Below are 16,648 nucleotides of genomic sequence, written 5' to 3' on the forward strand. Positions count from 1 at the left end.
ATACATCTTTCATTGTCACAGATCAGGGAAATAAGACAAGCGAGTTACCTTAATCCCTCTCAGAGAAGCAAATGACTCCTGTCCTGGCCTTAAAGCAATGACATCTCCTTCTACTAATAGGCTCACAGGCAGATTGACAAGATGACCATCCCTGTAGGCCCAATGAAGGGACCAAGACGGAGCATAGGGCATGTGAAGGTCAGGGTACACGGAGTCTGGCCATTTCACCTCTTTTCCAAGTGTATCTGAAAGCACACAGTATGAAAGAATTAACGGATAACAGTTCTGGAGGGGCCAATCACACTACATCCTACAGTGGCTATGAGTCCTCCAGTCCTAATATCAGTCCATTCCCATGATCTTCTACAATTTCTCCATTTCTCCTTGATGGCTTTTTCCCTCTTTCTCTACCCAGCATAAACTACTAAACACAGTCATTTTATAACCTAAGATACATACTTGTACAATAGAAAGGTTAAAGGCTGTCGTTAAAACTGCCACACTGAAATGAACTGCCTCCTCAGGTTCACAGGCCCCTGCTGAGAAGATGCTCAAGCACTGCAATTTATTTCCTTCTGTTCTATGTTGTGGTACAATCCCACATATTCTTCTCTCATCATCTTCTGGAAGGCAGATATTTTTGTAAGATACTCAGGATTCGAATTACTCCAGAGCACAGACATAACAGACGCCTACCTGATAACATACAGATTGAAAGCACATGGCCACATGCTAGCTCAAAATAACTATTCTGAAGGACAGGCATGAGCAGAGCACAATTCTCACAGCCCATTTCTGTGTAACATAGGGCAGGTCTAGTAAATTCAGTAACGTATGTGATCAAGTTTGGAGAAAAATCCAACAGGGGGAAAACCCAAAATGCAAATGAGAGACAAATGAGTAAGACCTCACCATTTATCTTATCAATGATTGTCTGAAGTCTCCTCTCCACCTCTCTGCACTTCAGCCTCTCTTGACGCCCAATCATGAAGAGATCCAAGACGAGAAGGAGGAAGAGTGCCAGTGCATTAACTATCTCAGCACCTTGGCTTTGCATAGCAGAAGGAAAGAAACCAGAAAGCAGATGAGGTTTGAATAAATGAGTAGAACACACTGCCAGCCACCCACAGAGATAGATGCACACCTGCTCAGTTGTTTATTCTTATATCCCACAGACTTATATCTATAAAAGAATAGAAGGGAGCTACGATCATGTTCCTTCTTTAGGATAATGCCCCAAGAGAAGTTCCAAAGAACCTGTCTCAGTTAAAAACACCCTGACAAAATACAATCAAGGCAAGCTATGGCTCATGTGACAGCACAGTTCCTTCTCCGATGAACCACAAACTTCTCCAATTCAGTATCAAAATCCTTCCAGACTATTCTAATACCTTACAATTTTGTCAGATCTAGGGACAGAAGAAAAAAGGAAGAAAGTCTCATTGTCTCCCTAGAACACTCCACGGATACATTCAGAAGCAGCACTAAGTTTGCTGAAGTTTCATGAGAGGGGCTGATACAGATAGCATATTAGTGTGAATATGCTAATGTCTAGATAGAATGACACTGATAAGTTATTCATAAGAATGATACTGATAAGTCAGCCACATACAGTGCTGAGAGGATATAAAACTACCACCTTGTTTCAGTCAACCAGCAAAGGAGGTTTTGCTTACCTCCCCTGTGGCTGGCTTCCATAGCAGCACAGCAGCAACAGCACTGCCAGCAGCATCAGAGATGCACCAGGCCAGTGGAAACAGGAGCAACGGTTACCATGGTACAGAAAACTGCTCCTCCACACCTCCTACAACAGGAGAGCAGCAGAGAATCAACATTCATGAAATACAGAGACAGGTCTTTAAAAAAGCTGAGTGCAAAAGGGTGAGGGCAGCAGCTAACACAACTTTGCAAAACCTCTCAAAATGATACAGAGCTTCCGAGATCAGCTATCTGAGTGCTAATGGTTCCTCAGCTGGGAAGTCTGAGTGAACACTGCTTTACTCTTGCTTGGAGGAACAAAAAAGCTTCTGTGCCAGACTGCCCTATTGTTACTGATCTAGAAGGGAAGATTTTTAATATTTAATTGCTGTGAATAAACACTACCACTTTGTATTCACAAGTCAGTCAGACACAGGGAGGCAAGGGGAGACTGTGTTGAGCCCCACAGCTCTCTCTCCCCATCTGAAATAGACTCCCAATGCACACTGCCGTGAGTTGCTCAAGGGCTTTCTGCTATCAGGACCACTTTTCAAATGCAGTTGCAGCCTACTGAAGCCCTTAGATCCCTCAGAGTTGAAGCTAAGCTCCTGTACAGCTCCAGCCTCCAGGAGAGCACAGCTGAGAGAAGTACACCCTTGGGTAATTCCTTGCTTTGGTCTTGAGGACGTTAGCAGTTTTATAGCTGGAAATTCTGCAGCAGCAGTCTGGAAGTGAATGCAGCCAATCCAGTTAATCTTCAGCTTTACTTTGAGAAGGGGAGACTGAGTGCCCAACATTGTGCTATTTGGAGTCTCACCTTCCAGGAAGTCACTTTTTTCCGTTCCTTCTGATGCCCCTCCAGCAGTGCTGACAACTGGTCTCTCAGGATCGTGAGGGCTTTCTTTGTGGTAAGGCCCAGACTTGAGGTCATTTCATCCTAGAGAGCCAGAAAAACAAACTATTTAGTGCTTTTCTTCTTGGTTTTGCTCCTGGTGGCTGGTTATGCACCATATTGTGAATGCCTCACACTCATCAGGACCAGTTAAACTTGTAATTTCCCTGAAATTGTCTTCCCTCCTGTGAACTTTAGACTGCAGGCTGGAATTAGAGCACCTAGATAACATCAGGTAAACAAACCAGTCCTGACTGTACCAGATAAACAGTCTATCAAAGTAGAATACCAAATGTTTTCTGCGAAACAAGACTCTGATCTGCAGAGACTGGCGACAATACAAAGCTCAGCTCCCAGAGCTTACGCAGGCTTGAGCTGCTATCAACTTGTAAAGACCAGGCAGTGACTAGCCAAAGTAGATGAGTAAGGTTTCCAAACAGGCAGCCTCTCCAGAGGGAGAGACCACCTGGCTGCAAGGAAGAAAACTGGGATATCTCCACATTCACCCCATTTTAATCAGAAACAGATTTACTTACAGTGAGCTTTGCCCATCAAGTCCTGAACTGGAATAACCAAACACCGACAGTTATGTTGGAAATTTAATGATATAAAACGTTTTTTTGCTAAAAGTAATAACAACTAGGTAGTAGAATATCTGGCAATCTAAACAAGATGTGTCTGATTCCCACAGCAGCTAGGGTTGCATTTTGGTTATGAAGTCCACCTTAGCGTCTACTTTGACATGGAAGTTCACAGATTTATGTGCTAGGGCTCGAATCAGTTTAGGAAGAGACATGACTCCAACATCAGCTCCTCCTTTTACAACAGGAAGTGCTGAATTGAGAGAACATACAAGGGAGGCATTTGCACTTGAAGGAAGCACAAGCCATCCAAACTGCTGCTCCCTGATCATCCAGGGAAGAGGCAGCAGGCTGAAAGGAAGCATCCCAAGACAGTGTAATCTGGACAACACTGCCATAAGTTGCTGACATCAGGAAAGTAGGGCAAATGTTTGCATTTCTGGTGCTAGAACACAAGCAGTTACCTTCCTTTCAAACAACAGCGACTGCTGAGAGGTATTTTGGGTACTGATCACTGTAAGTGAATCAACAAGAAAAAGCAGGCAGGTGGCCACACAAGGCCTACAACAGACATCATGATACCGGTCAATAACTGTTTTTGTTTGCCTTTTATGATTTAATATTGCGTCATAGCTGTGTCTTAAGGAACTCCGTGCTGTTCATTTCCAGGCTTTGGGCAGTAGGTGAATGATGAACTGCTGGGCCAAGAAATAACCCTGCTGTTGCAGTTTTTTCCAGATGTAGATAGATACACAAGCAATGCTGTTCAACTGGAAAACTGAACTGACAGTTTCATGTGTAAATCAGATGTGTACACAAGGCCAGCATCAGTAGGGATCCAAAGTTATTTGACAAAATATATTGCAAAATGGAAAAAAAGAATAGAAAACCTCAAAGAAGTACCTGTAGAAGGGCAGATACAAACATCCTGAAGGTATTAGTTATACAGCATAGGATATCCTGCACCTTAAAAATGCTCAGGTGTGTCATGCTGTTTGCAGAACAGCTGTTTACAGAACTACCGAACACAAAGCAGTTAGGAAGCTTCCCCTCCAGTCCCCACCAGTGTGACACACAGCCCAGCAAACAGTTCAGGCAGGAGCTGCAGCTCTTCCTGCTGTTGCAGTCACAAGTTCTTGCCAGCCCTGCCACATCTACCTTGATCTCAAACTGCAGCAGCTCTGCTCTTCAGGAGCTGCATGCACACACTCAGCTCTGCAAGTGCATCTCAGTTCTGATCTGCTCTTTTCTTCCTGTTCCATAACTGAGTGGTTTCATGATGAACATCCAGCAGAAGCTAGCCTTGGACTTCAAATTTGTTTGCACTGATGGTCCACGAGTTGTTTGCAGCACGAGTGTCAAGAAGTGGCACATAGCTGCTCTCTAAACTACCATCTACTGCACAACTTAGGGAAAATTCAAAGCAGCAGACTCTGGCCAGGAAGACTTTAGCAATGCTGCTTCAGCTGAAGTTTTACAGAACTAAAAATAACCCTGCTGTAATTTTCATTCTCTGTGTCAGTTTTAGGGAATAAAGGAAGCAGGTCTGTGTTGTTCTTGGAGGCAGCCCAGGTAACATCAGTGCAGGACTAAACATAGGAGCCTCACAAAGCCTCCCAGAGGAGAAGATGGCAGGCAGCATAGCTGGCAACGGATGTGCTGCTGCACCACGGGACTGCTGCAAGCAGGAGTGCCAGGGAGCACACAGAGCAAGCGACAATACAGGTTCGCTCTCTCTGCTGACTGCTGCCTGTTTGGGGCACAGCAAAGCACCCACAAAAACATTTTTTCATTGTTTCTAACACAGGGAAAGCAGTCAGCTAAATAAAAGACATAAAATGAAAGGCAGCAACAATAACAGGGACTTTAATTGAAAAGCAAAAATTTGCTTAGACATCGCTGAGCTGGTTCCAACGGATACAGCTAGGAGCTGCAGAAGAAGTGAGAGGAAAGCTGCACTTCATGCCAACATCTAGTACGGTCACACACTGCCTAGAAAGAGAAACTGTCATATCACAGTAGGCAGTGAGAGGAAAAAGGGAGCAAATCCAAAGGTAATCACAAAGGTTCCTGAAATACTTTCACACCTGCTCCAGTCTTTACACCGGAGCTACTGTTTTGCCAGAGGATCAGTCAACGCAAGGTAAAGGCAGGTGTGCCCAAAGGAAGGCGGCTGCGGTGACTGAAAAGGGGCAAGTGGTAAATGCAGCAGTGTTGGGAAGGTGGAATGACAGGAAGGAGAGGGATGGATTGTTAAAAACACATCTTGGGAAGACACTTCAAACCTGGAGCAAAGCACGCAGACACAGCCAGCATGGTACTCACCCGCTATAGCAACGTGAGCGAGCGGCCGCCTGCGGAGACTCACACGGCCTCCTGCAGGTCAGCAAGGGGGGAAAGCGCTTGGAGGCATGAAATGAAAGGGACAGGCGAGAAGAGCCACCCTGAGCTCCTGGCAAGGGGCAGCTGTGGGTTTTCACAACAAGACCTGCCTTGCTCAGTCATCAACTGCTAATGAGGCATTTTTTAAAAGCCTGAAAGAATTTCTCTCCATACAGCAGATCTAGAAGCCTTTAAGCTGGTCCAGAGGGACCTTTTCAGCCACTCATCAGCTTCAAGTGTTCTTCCTGCCACAAAAGAGGAGCTGAGCACCCCAGGGTGAAGGAGGCCTTTCACCAGAGGTGTTATTTCATTAATTAAAATCTCAATGTTCACATCTTTGCATCAGAAAGTTGCGTCTGAAGAGCAACTCACTAATTTTCGGGTAAAAGCAGAAACAGCTAGATAATACGTTGCTACTTACTCATGCACATTTAGCATAAGGCTTCCTCTGAAGAATAAAAAAAAAAAAAAAAAAGAAAAACAGATGATAAATTCCAGGTTATACAAAAAGCAGGCCCCGTGTGGATATCATGAGGCATTTTAAAAGGCCGTGCTTTCCTTTTGCCCATAACCAAAGAGAAAAGTCTGGAGAAGAAAATAAGTGGCTGCTTCCTCCTTAGCCCCAAGAGGTCTAGAGAGCACTCGAGCCTCTGTAAGTGCACTTAGGGCTCTTCTGGAGCTGACCCTGCCCCGGCTGTGATAGTCTCAGTCCAAGATGTGACAGAAACCTGGTAAACTGAGGATGATTGCTACCCTCTCTGCCTTGCAGATGATACTGCATCGCTCTCAGAGTTGTAATCTGCAGTATGGGTACTAAGGAAAAAGCACACAGCGCAGAAGATTTTTTGAACATGTGGTTTTATTTTCTAAAGGAAACTAATGCACAGAGGAGGGGAATGGAAGGGACGCTGAAAAGATCGGTGAACGAGTTCATCTTTTCTCCACTTTCAGTAAATATCCTAAATGTTAAATTACTGCTTAGCTTGCCTAGAAACATTAGAGAGGGGGAACCTGAGCTAGATTAAGCAAACACCCCATTTTAGGAGCTGGTCTGGCTCTTCAGGAAGGAGATGAAAAGGATTTAATGGCTGGAAGAAGCAGAACCATAGAATCAGTAGTCTTTTCTTTGCTTTCTCTGCTCATTTGGCTCTCCATAGTTTGATATATGGACATAAGTTGGAAGATACCCAGTGCAGGCTGATCCAGGAGCTTGTTTAAACCTACAGCCTTGTCTGGCTCAAAAAAGACTTCCTTTCCCTTCATCATGAGCTGCAGGGGCCTTATCAGACTGATAGGGAAAGAGTGATTATCTTCAATTTTCTTCCCACAACGTGGAGCTGTTCCTGAGCATCACCATCTAGTTATCTTCTGCTTGCCATGGCCCACCTTAATCCTAACAGACAATCACCACTGAATCCTGATCTCTCCTCCTAAAATTCCCATCCTGCTCTTACATATACAGAGCCATTCAACATCTTCAAAGTTTATCAGCCATTCTCACACCCTCTGTTAACTGACGAAAGATAGATGACTTGCCCTCTATTTCAAGAGGAGCAAACAAGTAGAGTTCAACATGTATATAGGTGAGAGATGACATAAAATCATATATTACATTGAAATCTTATATTGTCATACATCCATAGTAGCACATTTATTTGATGTATCAGTATGTATTGATACAAGATGTGCTGTTGTAGGATATTTGCCAAATATTTTTAAACAATACTGGAGCACAAATACATACTTTGCTTTATAAAGTTTACTCTCCCAACTGCTTCTGTAGAGATGTAAGCAGATTCAGTCCAGCAAAGTGGTAAACATCCTCTGTCCTCTGCAGATTCAGTCTCTTGCAAAGTAAGGGCTCCTTACCAAGAGTGCTGTGCAACATAATACAACTGCCTTTAGAGAGACTGTTTAAGCAAACAAGGGAACAGAAAACAGAAGATTTGCTAGAAGCTTTAATTTCCATAGACTACAATTCCACTTGCCTGATTCAGAGGTATGGCGAGCCCCTACTAGGCAGCTGTCAGATTGCTTCCTTCATTCCAGGCTGCACATACTAGACCTCCACCCCCTTTTTAATACTTTGATTCAATTGCTTTTCAAATTTAAACAGTTGGAGGAGAGAAAAAAGGAAGCAGAATGTTCTTCCTTCTTCTGAGAGCTATTTTGCATTCCTCTAGCAGAAACAAGAAGGTAGTTTTTAATTTGCCAATGATATTTTGCAAGCCATTAATCTATTTTGGGGATCATACCTCCTGAAATACAGACATTATTCACCATTTCAAAAGCACATGAGAAGAAGCAACTCCTCCAGATACATTTGCATTCAGTACTGCAAGTCAGATTCTTGCTTAGGAAAGGCACAATATGACCCAGAGGGTTTTTTTTGTTCCCATCAGAGAGGATGGCAGACACTAGACACCACTACATGCAATTTCTTGGGGCAACATTTCTTACTGCAAGCTAGTGCTAGGAAGGGATTTGGTTTTGTTCTGAAACTAACCATACATCACTATGCGAGAGCTCTGTCTGCTCGCTCATGGCTGCTGAGTTAATGTTTAGATTACCTGCAATCACATATCCATTGTACAAAATTATAGAGCCAGAGCAGGCAAAGCCAATGGATAGGCCATTCTGGGCAAGTTTCCCACTGCTGCCTACCCCTGGGCCCAGTTGCATTTGTTGTCTTTCTGGGTGCTCACCTGGTTACTGTTGAAAAGAGGTCTGATTCCTGCCTCCTAGCAACAGCGCTTATCCAGTGTCCCAGACTGCAGGAAACCTCACACATTCGCCCTCCGCTTTCAGTAAAGAAGGAAAATCTTCAAAGACTCTATACTAGCTGTCAGGACACCCAAATTCTGCTCTTGCTTCTGCCACAGATTTCTCTGTGACAAAGGGAAAATCGCAGATTCCTCTGTGCCTTAGTTTCTCACCTCTTTAATGGGACTGCCACCTCCCCCCCAGCTGGAAGTGCGGTGAAGATTATAATATTCACGAACCCACCTGAACTCTACTGGAAAGCATAGAAAAAAGAAACACATGATTATCTCCATGATTCAGGTAGCTCCATCAAGCACATCACAGCTCTGTGGGGACAACTGCCTTCAAAATTGGACACACAAGGAAAGGTACCAGAAAGCACAACCAACACAGCTATTAAACTTGGTTTAAATGCCACCCGACACAAGCTTGGAAACCACCGTTAAGCTGTGGGTGGTCTTAAATCAAATGAAGCAAGCAAAGCCTTCAGCACAGCAGTGCCCAAATTAATGGACAGAGTGATAGTCAACAACTGTCTCCTTCCTCCATCTGTACCCACAGCATGAAAGGCAGCCCAGACCTCCCCCAGTCTGCGGACAAAAGAGCTCCCACAGCTCAGTAACGGGGTGCCTGCGGGGGCTCCGAGGTGGAAGCGGACATCAAGGCTCCCTGCCATTCATCACTAACAGGGCCTGCAGACTGACACTGCCAAGAGAGACAGCAGCGGTGGCAAGGACCTCTGAGAGATCTGGCCAGAGCAATGCTAATCAGCCATCTGAATCAGCACTGCATTTTGGTGTGAACAGAGTCCATTTTAATCCAGACAATGACATTCAAATTTTATGCCCTTTCTAAAGCACAGTGCTAACAGCCACGATCAACCATTCCACACAGCTAATACAAAGCTCGGTGCTTTCTTCCTTGCTCAGCTAGTGGCAGTTCAACAGCAGAGAGAGAAGAGCCTGCTCCCCACGTAACAGCCCAGTTTTGAACTGCACCATCCCCAGCCTGTCTCTTTGGTCCTTCTTGTAGCAGCAAATCCCCAACCATAGTTACCTGCCCCACCAGGCTGCTGGCAGAATGAGGTACTGTTTACACAGTGCTTTGAAGCTCATCTGTGCTATGCAATTGTCAAGCTTTTTTAATTACCACAATTTATCAAGTTACAGTGTTTCCCCAAGTTCAGAAAGCAGTTAGGGGTCTATATTTATTCTGGCTTCAACATAAAGTCAATGTTTTAGGTCAGTGCAGAGCTTACTCCAGAGGATGTTAATCTCCTCCCGAGGCCAGCAATGCTCAGAAATCCAGGGAACTTCAGCATATCTTTCACACTCTCCCCCCACCCCATTTGTTTCCTCCCATTTGCCACTTCTTTATCTGAAGACTTTGGGAACTAAACTGTGACACAGCCTAGAAGGTGCACTGTACGACATAATTCAAGGGGTAAGGAGGTTCAACAGCTACAGATCAAAGCATACACAAGAAACAGATAAACTTCAGACATGAAGCAGAGAGGCAGCAGAACAGGAGTCAACAGCTAAAGTCAGGTTTGGCCCCTCCACATGGTTTTAGAATTAAAATCTACAGTTTAATACAGAGCTTCTTTCTCTACCCCCTTCAACACCATGACATTCCCTAGCTAAAATTACCATTCCCTGCTTCATTTCCTGATATAACCTCTTTCCCCAGAACCTCAAAGCCCTTCAAGCACCATCACATCAGGCAGGATGGAGGCTGGAGAAGGAAAGAGGGAAAGCCATTTTGAATTTAAATGTTACAGGAGAGAAACTTACTTTGCGGTATTTGCCTTGGTAGGGGATCCAGAGATCAGCCTGCTTAAAGAGCATCTGGGCTAAATTCCTGCACCACTTCCACAGCAACTTCCACTGCTGCTGCCCTCCAGAAATGAGAGAGCAAAAGAGGGAGAGTGAGCCAGACTGTGCAGAGCCCAGCGCTGCAGAGAATGAGACAGAAGCAGCAGAGTGAAGCACCAGTCTGCTGATTAATTCAGCCTGTTTCCAGTCATGCTGCAGATCCAGCAAGGAGGAGGTGGATGGGGGGAGGGATGAGGGATAGAAAGGGGGGAAAAAAAGGGAAAGAGAAGAAAGTTTACAGAAGATAGCACCAGCTGTCTGTAAGAACGGTCCATTCATAAGATGGAGCCAACATAGCCAGAATCCCTGGGTCCCTGCCTGTAGAGATGCATATGTATGCACAGTAAGAGATGATGCTGACAGACAGGGGTCTGTGGAAAAGCAGATGGCAAATTAGACAGGACAAAGTGCTATAAAATATACTACAGGAGAAGGAAAACCTGAGCAGGCCAGGAAAAGGGACCAGACAGAGACAAAGAGATCCAGGAAACCTAATCCCCCTACATAAATCTTGAAGAGTCATTCAGATGACTCCACAGCTTTGGATTCAAGCTCAATTAAAAAATATATACATCTTATTTAAATGATTTGAGATGGCTACAGGTCCAGTATGAAGGGTTCCTTCCCTTTTCTCTTCTTGATGGAGAAAGCAGCAAAAGCCCCTCTCAGCATTAAATATCCATACGTCCTAAGCCATGCAAGCTAAAACAGAAGGTGCATGTGGATTATTCATAGTCGTGTGCCATATCTGGGGCTCCTTGCTCACTGACACCTGGGCAGCAGCACAGAAAGCGTAAAGGATTAGCACAGACAGGGAACACCTCAACAGAGCTGGAACAGAATGACAAGAAATGGAATAAATAGGTATTCAGAGGTGAAGGAGAAGCGATCCTTCTCTCTTGTTCACATCTTTTATGAGAACGCTTCCCTCTTGTCGTTAAGGGAAAGCACAGTGTCTTTGTAAGTGGGCTTTTATACAGCGCCTGCTTCAGTGCTGTCCTGATTCTGTCTGGGGCCTCCCAGTTCTGCAAAGCAATCATTAAAACAATTACTTTCACACCACACAGAAAGGGGTGAGGAACTGACCCTGTCAAGAAACATGTCAATAGTTTGCCAAGGACCCAGCCTGTATAAAAAGGAACAGACACACACTGCAAAGAATTCCAGTGCCAGCATTTAATGTAGTTTTGAAGACTATGTCTCAGTACTCACCTACTGTCCCTGGCCAAGCTTTTCATCTCCTTTCCTTTACTGAGATTAAGATGCCTAAATCGGCACAGCCCATATGCAGCATTTAAAGTCAGAAATGCAGACATCAGAGTTCCCAATATTTACTGTAACCCCAAAGTAGGGTAGATCTAAGACAACCCCTGAAAGAACTAGTTCTCGTCACTGTGCTGGCACAGTTACACATTGGTATGCAACTGTGCAGATCTCTTAAATCCAATGTTAAAGGGGAACAGTGCATTTAGTGCCACTTCAGGAGAAAGCTGGGAAGGGAGCAGGGGGAGAAAGAGGGAAGAAGATACCCTTCACCTTTCTGTAGGGCATTTGATTTCCTAGACAACAATTTCAAACCGCAGAGAGGAACAAGATGTCCCAAGGGCGCAATTTTTTCTTCTATCCTCTTTTCTTACTAAGAAACTAATCTCACCTACCCACTTCAACAAGAAAAATGTAAGAAAAAAAAGAAAGGATCAATATCACTGAGATGATGTTAGAATGGGCAAACCCTCACACAACATACGCGGATCAACCCCTTCTTATCTCAGTTGTTGCTGGACTGTTTCCCATGGCTCTGCGTAAATACCTTCTGGAAACTCAAATGACTGCAAATAGAAAAACTGGGTGGTCACAGTGCAAGCTTAGGACAACCTTTGTGCTTCATACAGTGAAGAAGTCCAAACACAACTTTCTCCTAGCTTTGGAACTCCAGCTTTGGTAATGAACACAAATGGAAATGGACAAAATTGCCTCTTCCAATTCACCCCACTGTCTACAGACCTTGCTCTAAAATGTTTTGGGTAGGGCAATAACCTGTGCTGTGTAACTTCCTTGTGATATCAGCTGGTATCATAAATTGCATCTGCCTGTGCATTTGTAAGAACAGATCTATAATCTTGAGATCTGAAGATAAAACTGTGGTTTGGAGCAAAAGGCAGAGTCAAAGACAAAGGGAAGGGGCTGAGACTCGTACAAAAACTGCAGCATAGAAAAGAGAAGTCTGTGGAAGAAGGATAGGTGTATGAAAAGCCACTGGAAGAAGAGCTGTTTTAGAAAAGCTGCACAGCAGGGAATAAAATCCAGAGACACGGCCACTGCAGAGGCAGAGGATTTAGCTACTTTTCAGTCCAAAGGTAAGACTATAGCTCTTGTTAGACAATACTTGGAACCAAATAGCTGAGGACCAATGCACTAGAGCTATGCAGAGTACAGCACAGGCTCCCGTGAGTACATTTCCAGGCTCCAGCCACGAGGCACAGTGCTGTATCCAGGCTGCACCAGTGACGCTAGGATAATATAGCTCAGCTGTTGCTGGTAATTGTGGTATAGATTATGTCAATAAATTTTTAATAGATGGAGTTGCTTCAAATACAGTCTACATCTTAAGTAACACAAACTCATGAGTCTCACATTGTCCTGTGGCAATTAGTGAAGATGTCTATCTTGGTATATGCTTTGTGGGTCTTGGAACAGAGATTCTGGCACCTATCACAATATTATCTTCATTTCAAAAATACACAGAAAATTAACAAGTCTGGAGAAGAGGAGAAAAGAGCAAGATATCAGCACATTAAATTTAAGAGGGTTTTGGTTCTGCTTCTAAGATACTCTGCCTTTCTCTACAGTGTCTAATTTCTGGCAAAAATTGGAAGCAGGCCTACATTACACCTGACAAACTCTGATCCTCAGTGATTTCTGACAACAGAACTGTATTAGCTGACTGGAGCCAGAGGATAAATCTCTTATCCTTCTGAGCGACAGGTACATGTGCTGTGGTTGTGCTCAGAGCACGTCTTGTGTTCCAGAAACACTAACTCTTCATTACACACAGACACTAGGGTAAAGAGATTGCTGTCAACTAGACTTCAGACTGATACTTTCACTTGGGGTTCATTTGATTTTTAGCGTTTTAAAATAAACCTAGTACATTAGATTTATCACTGATGTTACACACAGATTAATTTGTTTCCTTATCAACATACAGGCATCCAAGTTCTTTACTTTGGAAAGGAAGATGAAATCCACTTTAAAGGCGATGTAACACAGTTCTGCAGTGTTGAAGAAAAAATAGGAGCAAGCTCATTAACAAACACCAAATAATATACTTCTAACAAGTATGAAATTGTGGTCCTTTCTAGAATCCAAGCAAAGTAAGTGGTAAAATGCAGCAGTGCACATCAAAGGTTTTTTTAATTGCTACTGAAAAGAGTGCAATGACTTTTTCCTTTCATTTTAATTAAACTTTGTCAAGCAAGGAAAGGAGCCTAGGACTTCAGAACACCACAGTTCCCCATAACCTGCCGCAGCAACGCGAGCTGTTGGAGCTCTCAGATCCTACTCAGAACACACCTCTGCAAGAATGATAATTGCTTCATCTCTTAAAATGATCAATACCAGATTAGCCCAAGACAGTATTAACAACAGAATAAATAGATAATTATCTTCAAAGGAACATCACCTCCACAGTCACAGAGCAATTGTACATAGCTGAAACATGTCCTCAGAGCATACCAGTGGTGAGAGGCTCAGGCATGAGTAAGCCCAAGCTTTTCTGGTCTGGCACACTACAGAACAGCAGTCCCAGCAAATAAGAAGTCTAACAGGCAAGTGCAACAGCTAATGTAAAGTTTTGAGAACCTCTCAAATTGTTTACACTGGTGTGTTAGTATTATAGAGCAGATCTGTGTCTAGGTGATTATCTAACAGGTACTTTGCACTAATGAACAAAATCATCTCTTGATCCTGGAAGCACTGCAAACAAAACAGCAAGAAATAGATGCAGACAGAACAGAGAGAAAGTAAACACATGATCTGTCAGACAGAGTTTAGTAGGGTGGTGGAGAGAGGGACAGGAAAAGAGGCAAAGCCCTGAAAGTTCTCTTACCAGAGCCACCTGAGAACTTGGCCTATATAATATCCTCCACTGGTCTCAAGCTACCTCTCCCATTTTTGACTGGGATCCTGCTTAAGGCATATATCAGTTCACTTTTTTGAGTGACAGATCTATTTAATACTCAGGTGGCTACTGAATATAGCTGAAAAATAAGTAGCCAGTTAATGATCTCAAGTGATCAAAATCATTCTGCATTTTACTTTTGGGAAGTAGTAACATTTATCAGGTTAATAGTCTCCTGCAAACCACAGCAGATATGTCTTTCTAGCTCTTATTGCTACTATTCATGAAGATCTCCTTTTTTCTTTGAAGCCGAAAGCACAGCAGGGTAGCAAGAGACAGATTGCTCTTCTACACAATATATAGACTTATCTGGCACTTTCTAGAAATTATATCCTGCAGCATTCCCTAGAAAGAGACATAATTGCCCAAGAAATATATATGCTGATCACCAGAAAAAAACAGGACTCAGAGGATTTTATTACTGTATTTTATTATTAAAAAAAAAAAACTGTTTGTGAATTCAGCCTCTGAAACAAAGAGAAGCTAATTGTCCAGCGGAATGAAGCCATACCTTTATTCTCAAAGGACACAGCATATGATGACAACATATACTTCACCCATGCTGCTCTATGATGGTGCCTTAGTCCTAGCCTGCAAAAGACTCACTCTAGGGATGGAAGTTCTGTTTCTAGGATCCATTCAGCCCCCCATCTTCACCGTGATTCCCTCTAAAGGGTGTTAATTGAAATGCGAGCATTTATCCATGAGGAACACAGCTCATTTAAACAATTCTTAGGCACAACAATTTTTGGGCCTTGACAAGCCAAGCCATGTGTAAATTTATCAAGTAGAAATTGATTTCCCAAACATCTCCTAAAATAAAACTAAACAGCCATTAAAATCCACAGCCAACTCATTAGAATATAAAGAAATTACAACACTGTTTCCTGGTACTCCCCTACTGATCACTAGGTCTGCTAAATGTTTTGAAGATTCCTAGCTCTCATCACATTGTTAATCGATGGGATAAAAAACATGAGGTGACTAGTATGGAATTAATCATCCTCTCGTCTCTGGGCCATCCAGTGGTAGATACTATTTACTGATACGAGCAAGTACATCCCTAGAAGTGTGACGATGAAAGAGCTCCCAACTTTGGTATTATCTGTGGATCATATTGTCACTAGTAACACCAAATTGTCGGTCTTAATTCAAAATAATGAAAGACAAACAAAAAGACTCCAAATTTAAGTTGGGAATGACTCTTATCAGGAGACCTACCTGACTCTTCTCCTTCAGGTCCATGGCTACGTGTTTCTCTAAGCATGTCCAGCAAAAGGGGATTGCTCCTCAGGGGAGAAATGTCACCTAGGTAGAGATGATCTTGGCTACACATATCATATCACCATCTGTGGAAAAAGAAGGGGAAGCAGTCAATTTCCCCATATCTCTCCCTTTATGACAAGAAATCTATAAAATTCACAAAAATCATGTGACAGGATTGGCCCTTAAAAGAAGGAGAACTGGGGAACAGAAAGTGGTTCTTATGGTGCAGCAACTAATCCCATTAGTTTAACTTCCCCTAAACTGTCAGCAGTAGATGAATTAAGTTCCCTGCAGCTCAGAGTAAGAGTATTATCGCAGACCTGACACACTTTTTGGGCAAGCCTCCAGAGAAAGCTGACAAGGCGCTGGATTCCACCAGGTGTTGGAGCATGCTGTCACCCACAGCTATTTGTCTCACTGTTCTTATCTGCCAGGAGCTTTGTCCAGCTAATCTCTAATGGAGCCTGCAGTAATGATTCTTCCATTTGCTGAAAAACACATCAAACCTTCTGCAAGGCTATGCTGCTGGGCTGAGCTTGAACTTGACCATCATTAAAGAGGCCAGAAGGCGTAAAGAATAACTGCAGATTACCAGAGGAGTAGGACATTTAGTTTAGCAAAACTGTCATTTTAACAAAACTGAAGTAAGAAGCAGCTCTAGAGCTCACATCCTTGTTTTTCCATCTCAACTCCCCCATGGTCTGATACGGCATGAATTTGCTCTCCTTCCAGACATATAAAATATTTCTACTGATCAAAATAAAGGATCTGGGTGCCTTGCTTAAGAACTGTCTCTTAAATAAAGCACATTGAGATATTATGAGATTATGTTATGAGTGGTCTTAGGAAAGAGTCTCTTAGTTGGTTATTAACTCCTGCTTCTCTTTTTTAATAATCACACAGAAGCTCAGGGCTTGAGCGTACACTTGTAAATCCAAACCAACAAGGAAGTAGCTAGTTCGGCAAATCAACCCAAACAATGCACAATTTCCTAGGCACAACAGAACTGGTT

At 43.3% G+C, this 16,648-nt stretch overlaps 1 protein-coding gene across 10 annotated transcripts in view; it reads right to left on the reverse strand.

Annotated features, from left to right (window-relative positions):
* The window catches only part of TMEM94 (transmembrane protein 94), a 46,507-nt gene extending 30,793 nt beyond the window's left edge, over positions 1-15,714 (reverse strand). For 7 of the 10 annotated variants that reach the window (XR_014895804.1, XR_014895805.1, XR_014895803.1 and 4 more), the window contains exons 1-5: positions 15,592-15,714; positions 2,516-2,635; positions 1,677-1,804; positions 913-1,049; positions 49-245 (exon numbers count right to left, since the gene is read on the reverse strand). Coding sequence is in view for 6 of the 10 variants with exons in the window: in XM_085304529.1 (XP_085160655.1) it covers positions 49-245; positions 913-1,049; positions 1,677-1,804; positions 2,516-2,635; positions 15,592-15,615 (606 nt within the window). In the remaining 4 variants the exon portion in view is untranslated. Of the gene's footprint in view, positions 1-48; positions 246-912; positions 1,050-1,676; positions 1,805-2,515; positions 2,636-15,591 lie in introns of those variants that run through there. The other 3 variants (XM_085304531.1, XM_085304532.1, XM_085304533.1) reach the window with 3 other exon arrangements.
* Between the last annotated feature and the right edge of the window lie 934 nt (positions 15,715-16,648).

This window comes from Rhea americana, unplaced genomic scaffold, assembly GCF_003343005.1.
Source record: "Rhea americana isolate MKP2758 unplaced genomic scaffold, rheAme1 scaffold_21, whole genome shotgun sequence".
Lineage (NCBI taxonomy): Eukaryota > Metazoa > Chordata > Aves > Rheiformes > Rheidae > Rhea > Rhea americana.